Here is a 16,542-nt window from a genome sequence, read left to right as displayed (position 1 = left end):
TCATTCATTTTCTACCGCTTATCCTCACAAGGGTCGCGGGGGGTGCTGGAGCCTATACCAGCTGTCTTCAGGTGGGGTACACCCTGGACTGGTCGCCAGCCAATCACAGGGCACATATAGACAAACAACCATTCACACTCACATTCATACCTATGGACAATTTGGAGTCGCCAATTAACCTAGCATGTTTTTGGAATGTGGGAGGAAACCGGAGTACCCGGAGAAAACCCACGCATGCACAGGGAGAACATGGAAACTCCACACAGAGATGGCCAGGATTGAGCTCGGGTCTCCTAGCTGTGAGGTCTGCACACTAACCACTCGTCCACCGTGCAGCCATAATAAAGACTTTTGGTACACAATAATATGTGAATGCTCCTTAGTAAATGGAGTAAAAACGTTTTATTCTATCAAACATTTCATGAATTCATTGCATAGTTCTATTCACCAGTGGTCCTCAATAGGGAAGGCAGATAGTGGTAAGAGAACACAAAAGTGCTAAAAATAAATACATGTAAATCCCACCGTTTCCTTAAGCTGACCACCCGTGCTTATTTGCTAGCATGGCGTAGCATAATATGGTTAATACTTCATTACATTGTCTGGTTTACTCTCAAGTTTCACTCTGTCATGGTTATTTTTAGCCACATTCAAGGGTCAAAGGTGTTAAGTGTGTGATGACATGTGGTCAGTAGGTTTGCACGAGTAGTGAAGGCAAGAGGTGGCCGCCGGCGTCTGTCTGACCTTCTGGGTATGTTAAGTGCTTTTTGACGTGTTCACATTAAGGTTTGATTTTCCACAACTGCAAAAGAAGCAGAACATGTTTAACTGTTAAGTCACATTACACATAATAATGCAACCATTGATTTACAATCATTCATCCATCGAGAGAACATCGGTTTTCATGTGAACTGTTTTTTACCAAAAAGATGTATTTTTTCCATACACTGTCTCGGTTAAGGTTTTGTCAGTAATCCCAACAAATGGGAACACAGAGATTTGTGTGAATGGAAACAAATGTACATTTAAATTGCACCAAGTGGAGACTCACTCTAATGTTGAAGCCCAGCAGGTCACTGACCACGGCAGAAACGGCGGACAAGATGACCACTCTGGTGATGTTGTAGATGAGTGGGTTGACGGTCAGACCGAGAAGGCGGAAAGGAGTGTCCAGCTCCTGATGAATAGGTCACAGGTCAAAAGGGAACCAAAACTGGTACTTCAGTGATAAAACAGCCATCTACTGCATTTTGGGAGATAGTGGCTATAGCCTACAGTATGAGGACTTTGTTTAGAGACCAGCCACGAGGTTGGACTAGAGGTTGGCACTACCGAGGTCCTACAAAGTCTCTGTTTATTGCAATGATATGATATGATGCGTTAACAAGCCACCACCACCTCTCACCTTCATCAGTTTAGTAGCGAGCTTTAAGACATTGTTCACTATACTGAGCTCTTCTTTCTTGTTGGGCTTTTTCTCCATCTTGAGATACAAGTTGATCTGAAAGACATAGGCGGCGTAAATGAGACAGTGGCACTCACTGTCCACAATATTAGGTACAATTAGAATAGTGCTGGTTTTGTTTGTTTAAGGCGTAATTACTTATTCATTCATTCAATCATTTTCTACCGCTTATCCTCACGAGGATCGCGGGGTTGCTGGAGCCTATCCCAGCTGTCTTCAGCCGAGAGGCGGGGTACACCCCGGACTGGTGGCCAGCCAATCACAGGGCACATATAGACAAACAACCATTCACACTCACATTCATACCTATGGACAATTTGGAGTCACTAATTAACCTAGCATGTTTTTGGAATGTGGGAGGAAACCGGAGTACCCGGAGAAAACCCACACATGCACGGGGAGAACATGCAAATTCCACACAGTATTGGCCGAGGGTGGGATTGAACTCGGGTCTCCTAGCTGTGAGGTCTGCGCGCTAACTGCCGTGCAGCCCGCATAATTACTCTATGTAATGCAAATATTTTTCAATCATCTTCCAGATGATGATGATCTCATTGTATAGTATGTAATGTTTAAGAATGCGTTATGCAAGTCAAACAAGTGGAGTCAAGTTCTGCAACTGGTTTTGACCTGCTCAGTGAGCAGCACCGAGGAGTTGCTATATTTGCAGTTAGTCTCTGATCCCAGTGTGGCGAGTCGTAGCAAGAAAAGAACAAGCGACGAGGTCCACAACATCAGCTCCCAGTTGGTCAGTGACTCCAGGAAGGTTTTGTGGCTTTGTAAAAGCTTAGAAGAAAAAAAATATGGGTGAACTCGTTCAATCGTCATGGCTGCACGATGCATTAGTCATCATGAACTGCATGCCAATGTATTACCTGTGCACAGATGATGAATGAGGTGGAGAGGGCCAGCAGGAAGATGGTGGACACAATGACGTCGACGGAGCGCTGCGGGCCACGCCTCTGCAATTAGTGAGCAAGCAAAGGGCTGTGGGAAAACATGCGGCAAAGCCAGCCTGGTGATCTTGGAAAGATACACACCCTGAGGAAGGAGCGCAGCGACAGCCACATCTTGATGTTCTGCACCTTCTTCAGACGGAAGTGAGGGATCTCGGACTTTTTGGCTTTGCGGGCTGACGTGAGGTGGCTGAAGTGTTTGGCGAATAAAAGCCTCTGTTGAGGAGACAATGTACAGTTGTGGATGTTAAAAAAATGCACTTCACTAAGACTAAAATATCATAATTTTTCCTGCATGTGTCTGTTTTTTTAAAAATGAGTGAACAAAATCTATAACAAAAACCATTTTGTGATATAAAAATTTCCTTGGTGGAGGTAAGATATACTGGCCTGCTTGTATGTCCTCTCAGCCACACACATCATGAAGAAGAACAACCCTGTGAGACACACTCTCAGCACCGTTGTGATGAAGAAAAAGGCGTAAGCGTGAAAACTGGCCGGACTGAACACTATCTCCACCAGATCGTACGCCGACAGCGAGCAGAGGCTGGACACGTCTAGACGCTGGGCCAAGCGGAAGGCAAAGGGCAGCAGCGCCAGCGTGGCGGTCACCAGTCCACCAAACACCAGGTAGCCCACGCCTTGCTCTGCTAGTTTCACCTGTTAGCGATAGAACGAGACATTTTGTTAGCATGTGTCAAAATATTTGTAGTGAGAATCAGCTTTTATGTAATCTGTCTGATCTCCACAATTATATTTCTCTTCCTTAAAAAAAAAAGATATTCACAAGCCATGTAATAATGCATAATAATACCTTGTTTATTTAATACCATTAATGAATAAACATAAGTACATCAACATTAGACTAGGCGGCACGGTGGACGAGTGGTTAGCGCGCAGACCTCACAGCTAGGAGACCAGGGTTCAATTCCACCCTCGTTCATCTCTGTGTGGAGTTCGCATGTTCTCCCCGTGCATGTGTGGGTTTTCTCCGGGTACTCCGGTTTCCTCCCACATTCCAAAAACATGCTAGGTTAATTGGCGACTCCAAATTGTCCATAGGTATGAATGTGAGTGTGAATGGTTGTTTGTCTATATGTGCCCTGTGATTGGCTGGCCACCAGTCCAGGGTGTACCCCACCCCTCGCCCGAAAACAGCTGGGGTAGGCTCCAGCATACCCACAGTGATGATAAGCGGTATAGAAAATGGATGTATGGATGTTTATTTCTTCCATTAACAACATCAGCATGTTTTTGTAGTGCATAACATTGTCATGTGACAGGTTGAAAAGGTGCCGACTACTGTACCCGAGTGAGGATGATCCCGCTGATCTCCAACACGGACATGTCTGCTTTCTTACACTCGCCCTGCTCCCATATGATGGCACTGACGCGGTCCTTGGAAGGATGGCACGCCTGGAACCAGGACAGTTGGTGCTGCCACACGATACACATGATTAATGAACATAATCATAAACTCGCAAACATCCTTCAAAGTTTGAGGGGAATCGTACTCCAGTGATGCCTTGCAGGCTCTCGTCATCGCTACTCAACGTGGTGGTCTGCTGGAGCGCCAAACTGGCAGCGAACTTCCCGTTATCATCGCTGTCACTGCTTCCCGTCGAGACAGAGTCTGAGCCCTGGAGAAGCTCCTCCCACATGGTGTCGTCAGTGTCCGAGGCCAAACGGCTGCCCACGCTCGGTCTGAGGCGCTCCACCTCACGTGGCTTCATCCTCAAGGCCCCGCCACCCTCCTGCTGTGATACATACAGCATTCAATATGATGCCATGTCGCTCTACGCCAATGCAAACCACAATAACAAACATAAGTAAGCAAATGTATGTGCTGCAGATATGGATAAAAGTGCAAGGATTAATAGAGCTTGTCATTCAGAATTTTTAATTTGCAAGAATTTCCATTTTGAACAGTTGGATCTTAAGGAGGTTCTAAGTAGATCTTCAAAAAAATTTGAGGAAGCAATTAACTGCAAAAAAACATAGCTTAACCCCCCCCCCCATAAAACCCCCTCTAAAATAAAAATAAAATGTTCCAAAAAAGGACTCAGTAATGAGTAGCTGACCCATTCTTGTTAATCACTCCAAAAATTGGTTTGGACATGCTTGATGCCAGTGTTACCAGGATGCTCATGCTAATGTTGCACCAGATGGTGAAGATGGCTTCCTGGAGGGTGTCGACTGTCTGGAACTGATGTCTATTTCTTGTTGTTTTTGCATTTTGAAGCTCTATTTAGAACCTACTTGAGATCCAACAGTGCAAAATGTAAATTAGTGCTTAATATTTGAATTAGGAGTGTATGTGATATTCAAGACCCACTAAGTAATACAGTATGTTTGACTGCCACCTGCAGGACTGAATGGGGAGAGTATTGCTATTAAGGTTAACCTGAGGCCTTGTTGCAGCTTTTGGGTTGGGCTTCCTCAACCTCGGCACTGCGGGTGGCACTTCCACTGATTGCACTCCATCCTCTTCCTCACTAGAGAGCTCGTCAGACGCTCCGAAACCTGATTTTCTTTTGCTCTGGAACATCAAAAAAAGTTCAAAATAATTTACAGAGAAAAAAAAAAATCACACCAAACCAATTTCTACGTGCTTACTCTTCTCTCATCTTTTCTGTTCAATTGCTGGATTTCGTCTAACTGTGACGAGCCTCGCTGCTCCATGTCCTCGCTCTCATTCTTCTCGTCAGATTTCTTCTGGCCTCTGCCTTTCCTAGGCCTGACGGAGACAGCAAGAGAGGAGGTGGGAATATGCAAACAAATGGATAATTAGAAAGAAAATGCTGAGTAACTCACCTCCTCCTACGGGCCGGGCTGGTGCCACTATTGCTATTGCCGGCAGATAGACCGCTCAAGGGCCACCGGCTACACTCGGTGGACACAATCTGGCAGTGCACGGTACCCAGCAACAGCATCAGACACATAGGACCAAACACCTCACTGGCACTGGCACTGGGGACTTCCATGTAGAGGAGCACTGCGGCCACTAGGGGGCGAACAACAATGATAGGCGGTCTCTGAGTAAATACACTATCAGGTCGTCAGCTTTTATAAAAATAATTATGTTAAAATTTCATTGAAATTATGTTGACAATAATAATAATACATGTTTTTTTAACAAGATAATTGAAATATCTGAAGCTTTTAGAATTGTTTGAAATTGCAAAAATAAGTAAACAAGAAGTAAACAAAGATAAACTCTGCACTGTACTGAAATTTAAATAAAAAATAATATCACATTATTGTTTTTGTGTTTATAACCTCATACATTTCAGCTCTTCCTTGGAGGCAACTAACCTTGCATGAAGTACAGCACCAGAATACAAACGGAGATGGATTTGGACGTGACCTGGATCCACCACGGGAAAAAGAAAGGAAACAGTAACACTCTGACCAGACCCTTGCGAGTCAAAGCTGTCCATGGACGTGCTGGCTTGGCTTTGCTGAATGTGGACCCTACAAGGTGAGAGTTTGAACACCAGTGATGGCTCCTTGTTTGTTATGTGATGCATAGTGGACTCTCACCTCTTACTAAGTCGACATCGATGAGGTCTGACTTGATGTGACCGGTTTTCCTCGGTTTGCTGTCCAAACCCTAATTGAAAGGTAAAGGTTACTCAGATACACAAACACAAAAGCAACATTTCTTGTTGTCTTACATTTAAGTCTGTCTGCTCCAGCGATTTCTCCCAAACTTGTTGATCGTAGGCTCCTATCTGCGGCAGTAAAAACATTGTACTTTATGCAAATGACAAATCACTGATGCATTTTTATTCCATTCAAGTAGCTATCATTGAATTTGTGCTCCCCTGGGCCTTTAACGGCCACTTTATACAAAACATGCACCTGCCCACGTGATCATACCTTCTCTTGATACCAGGATATTCTGGCCATTGTGTTTTGGTGCTCGAACCACTGATCCAGAGTCAGCTCAATTCACATAGAACACAGAAGAGCTGAGGACAGAATAAAAACATCACCAAACAATACAATTGATGGGAAAAAACTCGTTGAACTTAATAGAAAGAACAGCATGTTCCTAAGCGATTTAAGAGGATATTTAGTTGTAAAGTTATATACAGAATAGCTGTGCAACAAGTAACCCGTAGCCATTTACTTATTAACTACAGTAACATGCAAATATCCAAACTTACCTGATATAAATCGCAAAGCTGCCACATTTTGGGAGGTGCAAGGCATTCATAAGAGAAGGCACTGCCGTTCGTTCATGTTTAAATACCGCATACATTTGTTATCGTTCCAGTGTTCCGGTGTTGTCTTTTCAGGCTTCACCCTTCACTTCCTCGACGTGAAAGTTGACCGAAAGAGTTAAAAGTCCCATACATGTAACGAAGTAAGCATAATTGTGTTTATTTAAAGGGATTCATATCGAAGTGGAGTTTTTGCAATACACTAATCTTCCGCACTCCTTTTCCGGGTTTGTTGTGGAAAATGGTTAAATTAGTTTTCCCTGGTTTATGCTTTTCAGGCGAGTTTTTCGCTCGCCCGATTAAAAGTTACGGTTGTTGCACGATAATAAATAACAATTATGAATACATTTAACAAAGTGATAATAAATTTAAGTGTCGTAAATGTGTTTTAATTAATATATAGGACAAAAAGGGAGAGATTGATCGCCTGTCAGACAAAAAAGAGCTCCATAATAAGGGGTTACATTGGATACTTTTTTTTAGCCAATCAGAGGTATGGATAAGACAAACACGAGTAACCCATCAGTAGTCTGCTGTTTATTTTAAATTTTTTTCAATATTTTAATTTCAATCAGACCTTTTCGTTGTCAATTCTCAGAATGATGTCGCGATATTACAACTATTGTTCCTTTTTGTGCATTCCTGTTTATTTTATACTATGATGCATCAGTGATGCTTGTTTTGTACCACAAAACCACGTTTTCACCTCCAGTAACAAAGTGGACCCTGTTACTACATATATTGTCTGAAGCACTTGCCAGGTTCCATGTCTAGTGAAGTTCAAAAAGACAAATGGACCAAAAGAAGAGATGATAGGTAATAATATCTATTAAGAGAAAAAAAGTCATTTATCATGTGACTCCTGCGTGTCCATTGATGCTGGTTGGTCTTGCTCGACCGCACACAGGATTTTGGCCTTGACCTTCTTGTTGGAGGAGATGATGAAGTACGGGCTGAGGGAAGCATAGCAGGAGGAGAAGAACACTCTCATGTCAGCCACCACAGGGGACACCTTGGCTTCAGTCAGCATGTAGATCCAGATTATGTTATCGATGCCAAAGAATAAGACATACAGGACCACTAAAGTAACCACAGTCTTGGCTGCTCTGGTCTCCACTCCGCCACCTTGGGAGCGACGGATTGCTCTCACTTGGTGACTGTGGTGATGGAGAAGAAGTAGTATGTAACCACTTGAGGCTACCATTAGAGCCACAAATGCAAAATCCCTTCCGGAGACAGCGACCCCATTGATGACATAGGACAAGTTGTCCCTGAAGTCCACATGACAAAAGCCCAAGTTAAGCGTGAAGGCGGGGATGGTGCCATTCCTTGGAGCCATGGAGAAGAAAGGTGCTGCGATGCATATGGCCATGTTGAGCAACCAGAGTCCCGCAAAGGTGGGGAGAACCAAAGAAGGAAGCGCTGGCTTCAGTCTGGACAAGCGTGGCCCGGCGGGGGCGATGGTCACCGCCTGGAACACACTAAGCATGCATGTGATGCACACTGACAACGCCCGACCGATGCGATAGCCGTAAATGACCACCTTGCAGCCCGCGTCGTTGAGCAGGTTTGTGAGGCCAAACACGGTCATGGTCTGGGGCACGCAGCGGGTCAGCAAGAGCATGAGGTTGGCGAAGGCCAGGTGGCACAGGATCATGTCCACAGGAAGCAGCTTGGGCTCGGTGAAGATGATGTGGGCGTAAGCCAGCAGAACCACGGCGTTCCCCAAGATGCCCATACCTGTTTGCAAGAGGAAGGAGACGCCTTTGATGGTTACACACAGGTCCATACCACCGATGCCTAGACCAGTAGACACAGAAGAACACCTGTTAGAAACACACTCCACTAAAAAACACATTCAATTATTAATCATATTCAAATAAAACAAAAGCACCAAAGTTAATATCACCTCACCCGAGGAAGCGGATGGTCCGCTGGTTGTGTTGCTGCTAAACTCTTTAGTAGTCCACTTGATGCCACTTATAGTCTCCCATCTCCTTGGAGACCTTTATGCTGTGCCTTTATTGAAATTAATTCAGCAAATTAAAGCTAATTAAAACTAATTATTTCAGTTGTCTCATGGGGTATGACAAAGGTGGCTCAGGGAATAATCATGATATTGTTTGTTAATCCCAATTATGGTTAAAGTGCTGCCTGTTTTTAATATTTTCTTTTGCAGACAACATTAATCCAGAAAAAAATATATTAAATATATTTTTATAATCATGAGACAAATGGTTGTTGACTTGCCTCTGCAAAAATGTTTTTCCTTTTTCATGTTTATTAACCAATATTGAGCTAATTTGACATTCCTGACTTATACTTTGAAAGATCAACAAATGCGGAGGCCATTTTTATTTTATTTTGTAAACAAGCTCAAACCTAACATGTAGGTACAGTATGCTGACAAGTTATATATATATATATATATGTATATATTCAAAGGAAAAAACAGCCTTCATGTATAATTAGTGCTGTTTGAATTAACATTTCAACTTTATTTCAAGATTTCTTGTCTAATAATACAGTCAGGCTGCACATTGGTCGAGTGGTTAGCACGCAGGCCACACAGCTAGGGGACCCGAGTTCAATTCCACCCTCTGCCATCTCTGTGTGTGGAGTTTGCATGTTCTCCCCGTGCATGCGTGGGGTTTTTTCCCGGGTACTCCGGTTTCCTCCCACATTCCAAAAACATGCTAGGTTAATTGGCGACTCCAAATTGTCCATAGGTATGAATGTGAGTGTGAATGGTTGTTTGTCTATATGTGCCCTGTGATTGGCTGGCGACCAGTCCAGGAGGATAAGCGGTAGAAAATGAATGAATGAATGAATAATACAGTCTTCCCTCACCATAAATTGTGCTGTTTTGTGGTTGAATATTTTTTACATATTTCTTGTCTAAATGAAGTATTTTTAAGCATAAAAATGGCAAAATGAAATAAAATACATATATGATCCCTTCAGAAGATCAATTCAAAGATAAATATGTCATTTTCTACACCAGTGGGTGTCAATAATGTAATGTTTGAATTATCCCACAACTATCATTCTTATGAACTCATTTGCTACCAAGATACATATATGTAGATGATTTTTTTAACCCAAAGGCCCAATTCCAAAGACATATTTATACATTGTTACACTTTGTTTTTTTTTTTTTTTTTTTGCACGAGAATCAAAAAGAGGTGATGATGCAACTCCACAATAGAAAAGATCATGATTATTGCAGTTAGATTAGATTATTTTAGTTGTAGGTTAGTGCTGCTTTGTGTAGTTAAAAATAAATGTCCTGCTTTTGTTTTTGAGTTATTAAGTTTTGTTATTAAATCTTGTTTATTTAGGAGGTGATTATGTAATACGCCAAAACTTAAATCATTTCCTGGAAGTGTTAAACTGGAACATGTGTGCTTGTTGTTGAATGAGGCATCAGGAGGCTTCAAGGTCCGCAGTTGTTGTGCTTTAGCTTCCATACTCTTCCCCCTCAGGTCCCAAGAGCACATTTAGTAACGCAGAGCAGCGAGACAATTAGCGCAATAACCACATGTTTCAACTAATTGGGGAGATAGGGACAAGCTGTAATTATTCATTTGAATCGGACTTTCTTGTAACAAAACAATCACATTAAACCAGTAATTAAAATTGTGATTTATTTAAGCTATTCTAGAAGTAATTATGAAGTTATTTCCAATCTTTCTTTAATGATCTTTAGTGATGAAATAGTTATTTTTTTATAAAGCATCTTTTCTCTAGGGAGTGGATTATTTGTGTTATTATGGTATGTGTGTGTTTCACATGTTTACATGTTAAGAGAGCTCATTAAAATGGCGAGTTCAAGCATGTCCCTCTCGGTGGACTTTCATTATCAAAGTTGACTCGCCATACATAGATAACATGTTTGCATCACTTATCTATTTAAATAACAAATCCTTCATATGATTTATTTATCAAAAATCATTTAGCGCTTTTAACACTACAATGGGCTTTTGTGAGGACAGTGAAATGTGTTACCATCTTTTAGTTAGCGTAGTCCTTTTTATTGACATGTACTACTTGTATCCGCATAGCATCAAAATGACAGTGGCTGATGATAAACACGCAGTAAGGTTCGAACACTCCAAACACGCAAACACCTTAAAAACACATGCAAAAGAAAAATCCTTAAATGCAAAAAAAATGTATTAAACTAGGATGACCAAAGATCCTATTTTCCCAGCACAGAACATGCAAACTCCACACAGAGATGGCCGAGGTGGAATCGAACTCAGGTCTCCTAGCTGTGAGGCCTGCACGCTAACCACTCACAAATGTTATTTCACAAACGAAAACAGAGAACCAACTGAAACCCCACATAAGCTTTTATTTACATTTACAGTAAATGTCTAATTAGCCGTCACATTCTGAGGTGTTCAAGCTCATCATGTAAATCCTAAATGCTAACAGTAGCGTGTACGCACTGTTCCACTGTAAATTACTATGGAGCTATAAATGGATATAATTGATGTGGAATGTCACAGAGAAATGATGTGTTGATTTAATCTTATGGAAGTTGTAATTCCCATGCTTTATTTATGTATTAGAATCAGAATCAGATCAGAATCAGAATCAGAAAAGGTTTATTGCCATGTATGATCAAACACATACTAGGAATTTGTTTTGGTATAGTAGGTGCAGACACATCTATTAAAAAAGAATGAAAAATACAAAATATCATCAAGAAAAATAATGAAGAACACTACCAGCACCTCCAAAACCGAGGACTAGGTGCTCTTTGGAACAGGGACAGGAAATTTGGTTTTATTAAGGTCCATTATTATCCATAAAATAACAAGATTAAAGAGTGCATTGTAAATAAAGTCACATTTATTTACAGTATGTATGTTGAGTTTTATTGCACTAAAGGTTCTGAAATGGAATTGAGCTAAGGTCTTTATTGAGAACCTGTTATCTGTTTGCTGAGCAAGCAGGTAGAGACCAAATGTCAGCGGGAGCAGAACAACACTGATACTAACCCCCACCCCCCAATTATTTGAGAAGCACTGCCTACAGATAAGCAATAATACCACCTCCAATATTTTTTTCAAGTTGTAATATTATTTATTCAAATAAAGCATGGGAATTAGAACATCCCATAAGATTCAAATCAACACATCATTTCTCTGTGACATTCCACATCAATAAAATCCATTTCATCAACAAATGCGCTAGCTCCATACTAAGCTTTGCTTCTTACTACTCCTTTTGGATATGAATATGAATTGTTTATGTGAAGCATTCAATTGTAATCTGATGCATGATCAAATAAAATTAAACCATTTTATTATTATGGTCATATCACCTCGTACTTTGGTATGTGACAAAAATAAAATTAAAACAACCAAAAAAAAAAAGAAAGCAGGAAGTGAACAAATGTAACAGTTACTGATTGTAAAAGTACCAGATGGAGGGGTAGGATTTAATAAGCTTTGCTTCTTCCTACTCCTTTTGGACATGTGGAACTGTGAACTGATTATGTGATGCATTCAATTGTAATCTGATGCATGTTCAAATGAAATTAAACCATTACCATTACCAATATTTATTTTCTGGAGTTCCTTTCATTGCTCGATTGTCAGTCATTTCTTGCTTGAAAAAAAACTTACATTTAAATGTTTTATTGCATATTAAACCATCAGACAGCAAAATACAGTTGCTAGCTTTGTACCACCAAAAGTCACATAATAAAGATACTCGTGATATTTGTTATCTATGATATAATAAAGCTATCATTTATCATGTGACTCCTGAGTGTCCATTGATGCTGGTTGGTCTTGCTCGACCGCACACAGGATTTTGGTCTTGATTTTCTTGTTGGAGGAGATGATGAAGTACGGGCTGAGGGAAGCATAGCAGGAGGAGAAGAACACTCTCATGTCAGCCACCACAGGGGACACCTTGGTTTCAGTCAGCATGTAGATCCAGATTATGTTATCGATACCAAAGAATAAGACATACAGGACCACTAAAGTCACCACAGACTTGGCTGCTCTGGTCTCCGCTCCGCCACCTTGGGAGCGACGGATCGCTTTCATCTGGTGACTGTGGTGATGGAGAAGAAGTAGGATATAAACGCTGGAGGCCACCATTAGAGCCACAAAGCAAAAATCCCTTCCGGAGGATAATACCCCTTTTATGATGTAAGTCAGGCTGTTTTTGAAGTCCACATGACAAAAACCGACGTTGATGGTAAAAGCGGGGATGGTGCCATTACGTGGAGCTTTAGCGTGAAAAAAGGTTTGAAAGTATATGGCAGAGTTGAGCAACCAGAGTCCAGCAAAGGTGGGGAGAACCAAAGAAGGAAGTGCTGACTTCAGTTTGGACAAGCGGGGCCCGGCGGGGGCGACGGTGACCGCCTGGAACACACTCAGCATGCATGTGATGCACACTGACAACGCCCGACTGATACGATAGCTGAAAATGATCACCTTGCAGCCCGCGTCGTTGAACAAATCGGTGTAGCCGAAAACCGTCAAGGTCTGTGGAACGCCGCGGGTCAGCATCAGCATGAGGTGAGCGAAGGCCAGGTGGCACAGGATCATGTCCACAGGAAGCAGCTTGGGCTCGGTGAAGATGATGTGGGCGTAAGCCAGCAGAACCACGGCGTTCCCCAAGATGCCCATACCTGTTTGCAAGAGGAAGGAGACGCCTTTGATGGTTACACACAGGTCCATACCACCGATGCCTAGACCAGCAGACACAGAAGAACACCTGTTAGAAACCTGATACAAGAACCTCACCTAAGTCACCTAAGCGAGTGGCACCAAGACTCAAGACTCAATTTATAGTCTCCAGTCTCCTTGGAGTTTGTTCAAATTCAAAACAATAACAAAATACAAAAAAACCCATAAGGAATGGAATCATCTCAGGGGGAAAAGTGCAGGTTGATGCAGGTGGCTCAGGGAATATCGATGATCTCTTGTTTTTCATCACATTTTTCATCCAATTATTCCTCATTTCTCATTTCAGAATGAGACCAAACAGGAATAGATGAAGCATCGACGGAGGATTATCCAGATGTTACAGTTCCGGTCTTTCATGGATGGATAATTGTGTTTACTTCTGACGACCTGCAGCCATTTTTTTCAGAATCAGAATCAGAAATTGTTTATTGCCGGTTATGATCAAACACATACTAGGAATTTGTTTTGGTGACGTTGGTGCAGACTATTTTAGGTGCATTTATTTAAAAATGAAAATACAAAATATTGTTAAATATAGTGGTTAGCGCGCAGACCTCACAGCTAGGAGACCACGGTTCAATTCCACTCTCGGCCATCTCTGTGTGGAGTTTGCATGTTCTCCCCGTGCATGCGTGGGTTTTCTCCGGGTACTCCGGTTTCCTCCCACATTCCAAAAACATGCTAGGTTAATTAGCGACTCCAAATTGTCCATAGGTATGAATGTGAGTGTGAATGGTTGTTTGTCTATATGTGCCCTGTGATTGGCTGGCCACCAGTCCAGGGTGTACCCCGCCTCTCGCCCGAAGACAGCTGGGATAGGCTCCAGCACTCCCCGCGACCCTCGTGAGGAAAAAGCGGTAGAAAATGAATGAATTAATGAGTCTGTTTTTTTGTTTGTTATTGTTGGATGTAACACAAAAAAAGTCAACCACAAAAGCATCACTGATAAACAGGTGGTTGTTGGTTCAATCCTCAGTACCCCCATGACCTTTAGGAAGTATCCTTGGGTAAGATACCGAACCCTGAGTTGCTTCTGATGCTGTGATACCAGTCGATCGATTAGTAACAGTGTCAACAATGCCCTGACTGTGATATCTCCATCTGTCCAACACTGGTTCAACGACCAAAAATGACCAAAAATAAGTGTGAATGCACTTCCGGAATATAAGTAGTTATGTTATGTCCATAAACCAGGAAGTAGCTTGTTATATAGGACACAGAAACAACCAAAAATATGGAAACCACTGAGTGATATTTCAATTTGTAAATATTAAAACCAATGACGGCTGACCGCTGCACGGTGAACAAGTGGTTAGCGTGCAGGCCTCACAGCTAAGAGACCCGAGTTCGATTCCACCCTCGGGCATCTCTGTGTGGAGTTTGTATGTTCTCCACGTGCATTCGTGTTTTTTTCCGGGTACTCTGGTTTCCTCCCACATTCCAAAAACATGCTAGGTTAATTAGCGACTCCAAATTGTCCATAGGTATGAATGTGAGTGTGAATGGTTGTTTGTCTATATGTGCTGGGATAGGCTCCAGCACCCCGGCGACCCTCGGCAAGTCTTGTCATCAGCACCTGACTCTGTTAAATGACCAATGAAAGGGATACATGAACAGTGAGGTCACTTTTACCTTCATGAAGACACCACCTTCTTGTTTTGCCATGAGTTATTTCTCAATTTCAATCATGTTTCTCCCTCTCTTAACTTTCTTTGGTTTATTTTGATTATATTTTTGATGAACAGAAAAAAAGCAGAGACAGAAACACGAGTGAATTAAAAAAATAACTCATGGCAAAACACAAATGTTGTGTCCGTGTTAATATCACTGTACTATTGTGTTTTCAGTGAAAGTCAAAGTCACCGTCAATGTTCATGTATCCCTTTCATTTATCATTTCTATACATCATATGCACTTTGAATTGTTTTCTACGTGTAAAACTAAAATTGTAAAACTATACAAACATGTTTTGCATGAACATTTTTGGCTTTCTGGAAGGGGTTAATAAGATTTACACGTATTTCTTATGGTAAAAATTTTGTTGTTAGAGTCGGACTTTTTGGAATTCAACTTCAAACTTTGTTGGGATGTTGGTGGCAACCCTCGGAACGAGTATCTTAAACTTGTGTGCCATTCCCAAGAAAACATGAGTGTATGTGAGTGTGTCAATGATCTAATTGTATTCTAATGACATTTCCCAGAAGAGTTACTGCAACATACACGCTTGTTGTTGAATGAGCCATCAGGAGGCTTCCGAGTGTATGGTTACTGTGTTTTTCACGTGCACACTTTTCCCCTTCCAAGTCCCGGGAGCATGTTTAGTAACGCAGAGCAGCAAGACAATTAGTGCAATAGCTACACATGTTTCAACTAATTGGGGAGATCGGGACAAGCTGTTAGCGTTCATTTAAATCTCAGGGTTGGCCACACAATCACATTAAACCAACAACAAGTTGTTTTTTTCACACCAATAATAATTATTTATTATGAGGTTAGTGCATGTTTGTCGGTTTGTGTTATTATCATATGTGTGTATGTGCTTTACATGTTTACATGTTCGAAGAGCTCATTAAAATGGCGAGTTCAAGCATGTCCTTCTCAGCGGACTGCATCATGTACTCTATGTTAACTTTTAGAATCCAAACTTTCTGACTGATATAAACATTATATTTTCCAAATCAATCATTAATGTTTTAAACATGAACTGATGCTAGTAACATCAAGCAATATGAGTCTTGCTAAATAAATAAACAAGCTTGTCTTATTATTGCATCATCTAGTATATTGGCATATTATACCATTTTATTATCCTAATTTTTTTTTTATCTTTATCTTTTGCAATGAATACAGGTAGACTTCAAAGAACCTTAAGTTGATGGGAATTTAAACAAATAATTTTAGTTTTTTATTCAAATGCCCGTTTTTGATTTTTTTTGCATGTTCACACATGTTTCAGATCATGAAACATCAAACAGAATTAAATATTATTAAATATTAATATTAAATATTAATCAATAACAACACAACTTTACAAAAGTAATCAAGTAATCAAAAGTAATCGAGATCTATCAGTCTGAAAAAGGTTATAAAGCCATTTCTAAAGCTGTGGGACTCCAGCAAACCACAGTGAGAGCCATTATCCACATCCAAGAGGTCACAAAAGTCCCCACAACAAA

The 16,542-nt window shown here is 41.2% G+C and overlaps 3 protein-coding genes across 5 annotated transcripts; all 3 read right to left on the bottom strand.

The window, feature by feature from the left end:
• Positions 1 to 387: 387 nt before the first annotated feature.
• Positions 388 to 6,899, bottom strand: phtf1 (putative homeodomain transcription factor 1). 3 transcript variants are annotated; one of them, XM_058054978.2, is made up of 17 exons: positions 6,594 to 6,899; positions 6,304 to 6,395; positions 6,099 to 6,155; positions 5,965 to 6,034; positions 5,737 to 5,895; positions 5,236 to 5,425; positions 5,038 to 5,158; positions 4,826 to 4,960; positions 3,936 to 4,178; positions 3,730 to 3,858; positions 2,812 to 3,081; positions 2,506 to 2,637; positions 2,341 to 2,427; positions 2,096 to 2,251; positions 1,406 to 1,501; positions 1,052 to 1,177; positions 388 to 802 (listed from the first exon to the last, which is right to left on the bottom strand). In XM_058054978.2, exons 2-17 carry the CDS (start codon positions 6,331 to 6,333, stop codon positions 782 to 784), a joined length of 2,022 nt encoding a protein of 673 aa, XP_057910961.2. In that variant the 5' UTR covers positions 6,334 to 6,395; positions 6,594 to 6,899; the 3' UTR covers positions 388 to 781. The 3 variants fall into 3 exon arrangements, with proteins under 3 accessions (XP_057910961.2, XP_057910962.2, XP_057910963.2); XM_058054979.2 differs by having other exon boundaries at positions 3,936 to 4,175; XM_058054980.2 differs by lacking the exons at positions 6,304 to 6,395; positions 6,594 to 6,899 and having other exon boundaries at positions 5,737 to 5,788.
• Positions 6,900 to 7,494: 595 nt separating this feature from the next.
• LOC131106082 (olfactory receptor class A-like protein 1) lies at positions 7,495 to 8,439 on the bottom strand. Its single transcript, XM_058054821.2, has one exon. The coding sequence runs from the start codon at positions 8,437 to 8,439 to the stop codon at positions 7,495 to 7,497; it is 945 nt and encodes a 314-aa protein (XP_057910804.2).
• Positions 8,440 to 12,320: 3,881 nt separating this feature from the next.
• Positions 12,321 to 13,378, bottom strand: LOC131105947 (olfactory receptor class A-like protein 1). The gene has a single exon (XM_058054514.2). It carries the CDS (start codon positions 13,355 to 13,357, stop codon positions 12,413 to 12,415), a length of 945 nt encoding a protein of 314 aa, XP_057910497.2. The 5' UTR covers positions 13,358 to 13,378; the 3' UTR covers positions 12,321 to 12,412.
• Positions 13,379 to 16,542: the final 3,164 nt, after the last annotated feature.

Source organism: Doryrhamphus excisus, linkage group LG18 (assembly GCF_037039965.1).
Source record: "Doryrhamphus excisus strain RoL-2023G ecotype Guam linkage group LG18, RoL_Dexc_Guam_v1.1, whole genome shotgun sequence".
In the NCBI taxonomy this organism is placed as follows: domain Eukaryota; kingdom Metazoa; phylum Chordata; class Actinopteri; order Syngnathiformes; family Syngnathidae; genus Doryrhamphus; species Doryrhamphus excisus.
Note: the sequence above shows the minus strand (reverse complement) of the source record. Positions and strands in the feature narration are given on the sequence as shown.

Excerpts from the sequence above, each read along its gene's own strand:
- LOC131105947 (XM_058054514.2), bottom strand. The coding sequence starts at position 13,357 with ATGGACCTGTGTGTAACCATCAAAGGCGTCTCCTTCCTCTTGCAAACA.
- phtf1 (XM_058054978.2), bottom strand. The coding sequence starts at position 6,333 with ATGGCCAGAATATCCTGGTATCAAGAGAAG. Across the intron at positions 3,859-3,935 it reads GCCTGCAAGGCATCACTGGA|CACCAACTGTCCTGGTTCCA; the intron begins GTACGATTCCCC and ends ATCGTGTGGCAG. Across the intron at positions 1,502-2,095 it reads CGGTGCTGCTCACTGAGCAG|ATCAACTTGTATCTCAAGAT; the intron begins GTCAAAACCAGT and ends TATGTCTTTCAG.
- LOC131106082 (XM_058054821.2), bottom strand. The coding sequence starts at position 8,439 with ATGGACCTGTGTGTAACCATCAAAGGCGTCTCCTTCCTCTTGCAAACA.